The sequence below is a fragment of the Elaeis guineensis genome, chromosome 12 (assembly GCF_000442705.2).
Source record: "Elaeis guineensis isolate ETL-2024a chromosome 12, EG11, whole genome shotgun sequence".
NCBI lineage: Eukaryota > Viridiplantae > Streptophyta > Magnoliopsida > Arecales > Arecaceae > Elaeis > Elaeis guineensis.
The window spans coordinates 13,594,667-13,604,019 of record NC_026004.2 but is presented as its reverse complement, the minus strand read 5'-3'; the positions used below and the strand labels follow the sequence as shown (position 1 = coordinate 13,604,019).

The 9,353-nt window shown below is 35.9% G+C and overlaps 1 protein-coding gene across 3 annotated transcripts; it reads right to left on the bottom strand.

Annotated features, from left to right (window-relative positions):
* Positions 1 to 500: 500 nt before the first annotated feature.
* Positions 501 to 7,344, bottom strand: LOC105055108 (uncharacterized). Of its 3 annotated transcripts, XR_012135978.1 has the most exons (5): positions 6,834 to 7,344; positions 4,318 to 4,776; positions 3,414 to 4,199; positions 1,407 to 1,491; positions 501 to 519 (listed from the first exon to the last, which is right to left on the bottom strand). XR_012135978.1 is itself a non-coding variant. In XM_010936825.4 (3 exons), the coding sequence occupies exons 1-3, from the start codon at positions 6,942 to 6,944 to the stop codon at positions 3,507 to 3,509; spliced, it is 1,263 nt and encodes a 420-aa protein (XP_010935127.1). In that variant the 5' UTR covers positions 6,945 to 7,344; the 3' UTR covers positions 3,144 to 3,506. The 3 variants fall into 3 exon arrangements, 1 of the variants encoding a protein (XP_010935127.1); XR_833671.4 differs by lacking the exon at positions 501 to 519 and having other exon boundaries at positions 1,202 to 1,491; XM_010936825.4 differs by lacking the exons at positions 501 to 519; positions 1,407 to 1,491 and having other exon boundaries at positions 3,144 to 4,199.
* Positions 7,345 to 9,353: the final 2,009 nt, after the last annotated feature.

Genomic DNA, 9,353 nt, shown 5'->3' with positions numbered 1-9,353 from the left:
ATCAATTCAAGTCGAACATTCACCGTAGCAATGGGAGATTTCAAGAGGTCTGTGCTAGTTCTTTTATTTCTACATTCATCTCACATAACGATGCTATTCATCATCATCATCATCATGCTCTTCATCGTTGACACCATCATCATGATAGACACAATGGTGCGCATCCCTTATCCAAATATCTCTAACCTCCCAAGTCTAGTAAAGGTGGAATTCAATTATAGACTAATTAGTTCACTTGGAGGAGATGGTGGTGGTGGTATCATCATCATTGCTGATGAGCTGCACAATAGTGGGCTGCACTTTTCCAGAGGTTCCAACTCCTGGTAAAGGTGGAGTGCGATCGTAGATTAATTGATTCACTAGAGAAGGATGATGTTGCCATCGTTATCATCATCGAGCTACAAACTAGAGCTACAAAATAGCGGGTAGCCTTTTTCCAAATACCTCTAACCACCCAAATCTTGTCAAAAGTAAAACTCAATCATACATCGATTGATTCGTTGCCGAGCAATTCATTACCTTATAACAGTCACAAAGTTCAGAATTAACGAACAAATTCCACAAGAGAGACAACGAGAATTTATAAAAAGGTTGATGGCTTCAACAAAAGAACAGTAGAAAGAAGAATGACATACGGTTGCAAAACAACAAACATCATTTATTTGTAATATATGAGTATTTATTAAGTCAAATAATAACTACGACCAAATCATAAATCCATCAATAATTTAATGATTCCTGATTAGTTTCAAGATTTAGAGAACTTGAAGAATCATTTAGCCAACTCACGAAATTCAAATAACTCAGATAATTTGTTACCATGCTGTTGACCCACACCCAACAAAATAAAAAAAATAAAATAAATCTAGGCCTAGGCAACAAGTATGCAACTCAAAGAAATTCAAACTCCGCAACTACAATAATTCCACATAAGATGAAATACATTCCACCAAGTTGGCCTGAAATATCACAAATCGTCAGTTCCCACCAAACAATTTTGGGTGGCAAACCTAGGCCCACCTAACACCATTTGATAGAAATGTTGTTTATCCTGTCGAGCATGTTAAAGTAGAATTGAATCAAAGTCCCCTCTCACTTTTAAAAGAGAGTATGCCATCCCACAGGGCACCTACTTCAGGACTGGTCATAAAAGCTGGAAAGAGGGCTCCACTAAATGCCCATTAAAGTTGGGTCTCCCATAGGTTCAAATCTTTCCAGCATATTCCATTAAAATAGCATGTTGTTGTGCAATTATTCAGTTAGCCTACCAACTCATTTACAGATGTTGTATTCCCTGAGCAAAAATGCATGTCCTTTCTTTTGTTGTTTTCAGCCTGGATTTGTTTGTTTTTGGTTCTGCCATATGATTTATCTCAAGATTATAATAGTTTGCTAGGTTCTCATACCTGGATTGGAATAGACCATTGGCTTATCTCACCATAGAATCATGCTTGCAAGTTGGATGATGATGGACATTAAGCTCTAGAAGAACTGGAAGGTAATTTAGCAAGTCAGTTTTCTGCATGGTTTAATGGTAGCCATGTAAAAAATTAAAAAAAGTTCATGAAAAAGAAAACCAGTAACTACCAGGGAACTCATTACAAAAGAAGCAAGGTCGAGAGTAGAGAACAATTTCATAACCCCACCTAGCACAGATGTTTAAAGGTAACCATTGACAGGGGGTGAAAAGTGTAGTATCATAAAACACAGAATCAAGATCCAAAAAGTCCCCTATATGACTTAAAATTATCAGTGGTACCTAAACTCTAGCACTACAGGTACCGGAACCGAGCAACTTTCCCAGAGTGTCTTACTATTTAGGACCTGCAGGGACCAGAAGCAATGAACAAACTTTGTTATAAAAAATGCACCACCATGTCTCCATGCGTGTTGCACCACCTGACCTAACTGGAACTGATCATATCAGTGGAACAACTGTGGAAACAGATGTAGCAATACCGATCATCCACTAAAGAAACTACTTTGATATGGTCATGAAAATGGAGTGGAGGTCCTCCACAAACAATTAATAGAAAGCAACCTCCATATAACTCCTATATCCATAGTGAATGAAAAGGACTGGATAATGACCACTATGAGGCCAGAGTCCAGGAATCTCAAACTTACCCACTTTGTAACCTGATAATTTATGTTGGAACCGATAGCCCTTTGATAGTATTAAATAGCGTGCTTTCTAGTTAGAAGTGCAACATCATCTCAGGGTAGGGAAGCACCAATATCACACACTGCTAGAGTGGGAAAAAGGCCAAGGTATTGCATAATGCATTCAAAAGTATCCAGTCAACCAGTATTAGACATAACTGAAAAAGGGGAAAAATATTGAGGAAGAGGAGCTCCAGAAGGAAAATTAAGCCAGGGAAGGTGTAGCCCAAAACTATTAAGGCAGCAGGCAACCCCCCCGTCTGCCTAGGAAGGCTCCCAAAGTTCAGGGTAGCCCAAAATAATAAATTAAACACATCAAATCAGAATAGAAAGTCTAAGAACCATTAGCTTAGCAAAATCCCATGCTCACTTTTAAGTCAATCTTATCTTCCATACCCAAACATAATGCAAAAGGTTAACACGAGCACCATCTAGCCTGCATCTTTTAAAGCATTTCTGGTGAATGTTGACCATTTAATGTTGGACATGATGGATGTTAAAATTTAGAATACCAATGTTGATGTTAACTTACAAGCTATGGACTATGGTCTATGCATTTGAATGATTATTAAATGATGATTTTTGTGGATGTTGTTGTTACTATGGAGTAATGACTAAGTTATAACGATAACCTCTTATGCTTTCTGTATATGATAATATATATATGTGAAGAAATATACATCTTTTATTGTGAAATTCTGGCCATACTGTAAAATTGTAGTTTCACCATTCTTAGCTAAGAATGATGAAACTATAACATTGTATTCGATTCAAAGGTAAAGTCTGTAAATGCCAGGCAAAGCACTAGTCATTTTTGGAAAGAAATGACAACAAAAATACATGCCTTCACTATATCAACGTACAAATGGAATCAAGGAGATTTCAGAAGTGCAGTGATCGCCTAATAAAAGATTAAAGCATGCAGATTGTCAATGAAGAAAGCACAAAGATTTTGCATATTACCTCAAACAAATCACACATATAAAATATTAATGCAATTCTTAAGACCTTTTGTAATCAAATCAAGCAGTAGGGTTCAACATATCCAACATAGTAAATAGTGAATTCAAATCAAGCATGTGAATGTAAAAAAAAAAAAAAGGAAAAGACCTTAAAAGGTAAAAATAGTAAATTCTACATTGTTTCCCCTTCTGTTTCTCCATCGTTGTCATATTGTAAGATAGTTTCAGAATGAAGAAACATTAAATCATATTTAGTATTCGAGGAAACATAAATATCAGTAGTCTAACCTTGTGCAGGAGGAATTGATTCATCCACCAAGGCACAAGCACCATAACTTCTAGTAATTTATAGTCAACCATAGACTTCAGTCGGTCAGATAGTCACATAAACCAACTTGATCGAAACACCAGTGCCGGGGTTCGACTTGTCCCATCCATCACACACACAAGACCAGGCTGCAAGCTGCCTCTCTCACCCATACTGAAATTGAGAAAGCCTTCCAACCGAACAAGATTTGATTGCCCTTCAACCCTTCCTCCCACACTCACACCCCAGCCTACCTCATCATCCGGAGTATCAGATAAGGTGATGGCCCACTGCAAGAGACTGGGGCTTGGGTTTGACTTTTGCACCTCAACCCATCCCCCAAATTTTGTACTTTCATCAAACTCGAATGTTATGGCAGCAGATCCTCCTGATATAATTCCTATGGTAGACATTGTAGTGGCAGAAGGGGATGCTTGTGCCATTACATGAGGTCTGAAATGGGATCGCAAATTGACTTTTGGAACGGCAACATTACCAAGTCTGATTGGCTGTGACAATGAACTAGGCATTTTCCAGGCACCAGACAAAGTGAGTTTAGTTTCTTCCGATAGCTGGTATGAAATTTGCCAAAATGTGCTCAAGATACTCCTGTAATCAGCAGCATCTGGTTCAGTCCCCAAACAAGAGATCATCTCAGCCAAAGAAGCAGTAATGTTTGATGCTTTGACTGTTAAACCAGCAGCACAGCCATGACGTTGACTAAACAAAGGTGGGCTGGATGAAGTAAACCCACTAAGGCTTCTGCCCTGCCACAAACTATAACCTGATAAGTTAGGAGGACTATAGTTTTCACAGAAATATATCTAACTAAAGATTTTAAATGTATTTAAAGAATAACATAACTCAATATCTAGAAGGCATTACCTCTGCCAGGTTCATATCAGAACGAAAATCATTACATTTAGCCCCAAATGGTATTGAAATTACAGACAACAGTTCATTAATATGCGCCAGGTACATTACTTTTGCTAGTACCAGGGGGCTCCCAGCAACATCATTATCATAATAAATGTCATTGCTACTCGACATAAATTCTGCTACAAGAGAATCCTTTTGCCTGACGGTAGTCTCAAAAATAAACCTTGAGTCTATGCCAGAATTTATTCCCGCTCTATCCAGGGTATCACATGTTTGCTGATCATCACGAAGCATTAATGCTCCAGCCACATCAATGATTCCTTTCATGCGTGTGCTGGCTTCAGGGAAAAGACTTCCTTTTCCAGATTTATGCAATGAAAGCATGCGCTCAACCTTGTCCTGCCTATCCCTAAGCTTCATCAAGTCAGAAAATGCTTCTCGTTGCAAGCGCTTCAGAATCCCTATCTGAAAAGAGGAAAAAAGGGAATAAGATGCAAATCTCAAAAAATAAAGTGCTTGCTTGTATCAAACCATCAAGTATAAACAGAAAGCCTCAGATAATATCCCAGGCTGCAACAGTACACTACTAAAACAATATGATGATCCTTTATAAGAATAAGACAAGTTGCTGTGGCTTCCAGGTTTAACAAGTGAAAATGATATAGATAGGTTGGGTTCTTTAATTTACCCACTGCATTATGACTTATGAGCCTGTGAACAATCATCTCTGATGATCTTTATCAAGCCACATCACATACCATTTGCAAAAATATACTTCAGTGCATACAAATGTATTATCATGATTCACATAATGTTCTAGAAGTGCTTTATATATTCAAGCCTTTCAGCTGTATGATTTAACTGGTCCCTGTTGTTTGTCTTGCTTTATGCAATATAGTAACATTGGCGAGAATGCTACAGCAACTGTATGCATCACAACTCAAAGTGCAACAGTATAACGGACATAGATGGCTACACGTTTCCATACATATTTATTGGCTTTCTCATACAATAAGCATAGCAGACCATTCAAAGTGATAGTCCACATTGCTCATATTGATCTGAAACTCCCAAAATGTCTCGTGACAAAATAAATCCTAAGACTTCTTACATGTGTCATGATCATGAACAAAATAATTTTTTAATAGCAAGACAAATGATTTATTATTTTTCATGGTTAGAGAGTATCCAAACCACTTGAATTATGGTCCACTTATTTTGGACATCTATATTCCAACTATCGTTATAAATCATTGAATTGAATAGCACAACTTACATGTATGCGCCTATAGGTGTGTTCACACCATGTGAGATATGTTTGTTTGTACATACACAAGCAAAAATGCAGTCCATATGAGCAACACATGCTACAAAAATCCCCCTCTGGATTTCGAGTTGTCTATTGCCCACCCTTTCTCATTTCCTAGGCATAAAATCTTGGCACGTTCAGGCTTAAAATTTTCAAAAGCCTTGGATGAAAACCTCTCTCAACTGATCAGATATGCACTAAAAGGTAAGCTCCTGATGTCATTGCATTTATTTTTCAGTTTAGAAAAAAAAAAAGAGGAGTTTCTTGACCATCAGACATATAAGAGGGCAAAGGAACAATTTACTTTGCAGGTGTGTCAAGTTGAACAACTTGAGCCACAACAGAGTCACTTACTTGATCGTGACTGCTGAGCTCAGAAAGAACGAAGAGCAGATGCTACGTGCATTGTTCTTAATGTCTTAGCCCCGAAACTAGCCAAACATTTTCTTCTAATTTTACAATGACTAGTAGTTACATATTCAAAATATTTGACATTTTGCTTTTCATCCTTTGTGAGCTTTACTAGATTGCTCTGAATCTTTATGAAGTATTCAAAATTATACTTCCACTAACCCTAGATACTTGCCGGAGAGTTCCAACAATTCTCTTATCACTTTGTCATAACTACAGGTGACTGAAAGGTGTTATCTGGTTTCTCAAAAAAATATAGTAATGGATACTCAACAGTACCACTATGGCAGGGGCAAGGGCTATCCCAACTCTTTTCCATGGAAGTATCAAAGCACAAAGGCGTTCGTTCCCCTGCATACCTCTAATTTCCTTATCTATAAAGAACATATCAAGCTCACCTCTTCAAGATAGCAACATCTATTATCTAAACAAACTTAACGTACTGAAGACTTGGTGACCAAATCCCAATCTCGGAAGCTTCGGAACTAAAATTTATTCAGCAACAATAGGAAAAAAAAAACGAAAAAAAAAAGGTGAGGGGCAAAACTTCTTCCACATAATGAAGCAAAAAACATGATGAACATTCTGCCCAACGAACCACCTCATATTGAATAAAAAGATGCACATCATCACGGATCCAGTTTCCACTTACTTCCAACCATTATCGGTGCGTTTTATATTTAAATAAATTAAATTCCCTTTCACACAACTATCATGAATTGGACAAGAGAAGAACGGAACTAGGGATGAGTCGTTCCAGCGATAGAAAATCGGGGCAAAGAGAGAGAGACGCGATGCTTACTGGATCGTGGCGGTGGAAATCGAAGCGCCGCTGGATCGCGCCCTTCACGAATTGCTCGGTGGATTTCACGAACCCTTTGATTCTATCCAACACGGATGCGACGGGGTCCATTTCTTCCTTTTCTTCTTAACCCCCCAGCCTAGATAGGAGGAGGAGGAATCGAGGCGAAGACGAAAGCCCTAAACGATGGAACGAGGAGAGGAGAGGGGCTTTCCTCCAGCTACCAAATGAATGGCGCTATCTTTTCTTTTGATTTGGGGATTTATAGAAAGGGTTTTCGAAGGGTCAGTAGCTTGGATTTTAATCCAAGAAATTTTTTTGAGACACAGCAAGGGGAGCGTAGAACAAGACAGAAGAAAGTAGAAGGGTTCAAAAAATGGATCCAACGGTGGATATCAAAGTAGCCTTCTTGCCTATGATTGAGCTAGGTCCAGGGCAGGAGTAACTTCATTGCGATGGCGACAGCATCGGTGTAAGTGCTATGCTTGGTGTTGGAGATTTGATCATTTCATTCCTTGGAGCTCATGGACCTGGCAGTCTGGAACTCGCCTAAGATTCAAGTAGTTGATAGAGGCAATATGATTGGAGATCCCACTTGAATGTAGCCATGCTCTCAAAATTTTTCTGAAAGTTAGCAATGAAGGAAAAGATGATCACACATCTCGGAAACCAAATTGTAGAGTATATAAGTGCTGGGTGTAGGTCGATCTTATTTAACTAGATTAACTACAATTAGTAATTTTTATTGACTAGTTAGACATGCGAAGAATAAGTTGTTGATAATTTTGGTAAAGGAGTTAATATTAATACATACTTGGGGACCTAACTGATTTATTTTACGCTACGCAGATGAACTAGTCCCGGCACTCCAAGCACCGGGATGGTTTCTGCTGTAGTGGTCAGAATGAACCAGCCTCGCATGCCCAGACTAGTTCCTTCTTACACCGGGCAGTAGACTTAAAGATAATTTAAGGAACACCCAGGGACTAATAAGTAATTTAGTCCCAAAGTCATAGAGATTTGGAACTAATTTGGTTTATGAGAATTTTTTTTAAAATTAAATAGAAAATTATTTTTTGAAAATAAAATTTTAATATGTTTGATTGACAATGAGAAAATGACTTATTGAAAAATAAATTATATTTGGTTGAATATTTATTTTTTTGAGAACGTTGTAAAATACTTATTATACCCTTAATAGATCGGAGACCATATATTATATTCTTAAATTTTATATAAATAATAATATTATATTTATATTAATATAAAATTAATATTAATATGTTATAAAATAACATTATATCAAATAGTTTATTGTATTAATATAATATTAATATATATCATATTATATTAATACATTATTAATATTTTAATAAATATAATATTATATTAATATTAATATTACTATATCAATATAAATACTATATTAATATTGATAAAAATATTATATAAATATTAATATTAAAATAATAAATATTATAATATCAATATAATATCATATTATCACTATTCAGTATTTCATCCAAACCATTCATGATATTTTACAAAATTTTAATCATAGATTTTAAAAAAATATTTTGGGCAAGAAGAAAATACCATCACTTTTATTCTATAGGAAGTACCAAAATCTATCTTCTTCATAGATTTTTATTTTTTATGAAATGTGAGAAGTAATTTTTTATGATTTTTTTTTTCATTCTTTTTTCTCTTAAAATTTTAATCAAATAAGAGACATCCTCTATATTTTTGAAAAATTATTTTTTCCCCCTCTACTTCACGTGAACCAAATGGGTCTTTAAGGTTGACGTGATGTAGCTAGTTCATTTTTCATCCAATAATTTTCACAAATGATAGGGATTTGCTAGTTTTGTGCCAGTTGTTGAACTAAAATCGGATACATGCATCCGCATATAATACCATCTTCATGAAATATTTGTGCGCCGCACTGCAGAATAATTCATTATCCGACAACATACTTGAGCATAAGAATTTCATGCGGACATCCATATGGTATGTACCCTTTAAAAGGATTATGGCGCGAATGTTTGCACATATTTTTTCTGTGCAGTGTACGTTTATGTCCCCATATGAGAACAAAAATCATATGGTGCGGATACCATAAAATATCATATGAGGCAGTCTACATTGTATATCATGTCTTTCTTAATATATAATTTTAAAAAATAAATTTAAAAATTATTTTTTTTATTAATAGAGTTATTAATCCTGTAATTAAGATATTTTTTTTCTTCCTCATTTTTAGTACATAATGATATATATTATATGACCATATGATATATGCTAAATATATAGTCAGGTGATACATACTATAAGTTTTTATTTTGATATACAACAATGATTACTGTTAAGTAGATGTCTGGTCAGGATACTATCTTTCAAGATTTTTTTGGTACTACACGATGCAGCAGGAAGAAAGAAGAAATAAAACAAAAATAATCAAAATATATGGATCAGCCAAAAAAGAGCTCACCTCCATGGGGCATGCAAACTTTACTATAA

Bases quoted from the DNA above. Each gene is read 5' to 3' on its own strand.
- LOC105055108 (XM_010936825.4), bottom strand. From the start codon at position 6,944: ATGGACCCCGTCGCATCCGTGTTGGATAGAATCAAAGGGTTCGTGAAA. The intron at 4,777-6,833 runs GTAAGCATCGCG...TCCTCTTTTCAG, and splicing joins ATTTCCACCGCCACGATCCA to ATAGGGATTCTGAAGCGCTT. The intron at 4,200-4,317 runs GTAATGCCTTCT...AGTTTGTGGCAG, and splicing joins CTGATATGAACCTGGCAGAG to GGCAGAAGCCTTAGTGGGTT.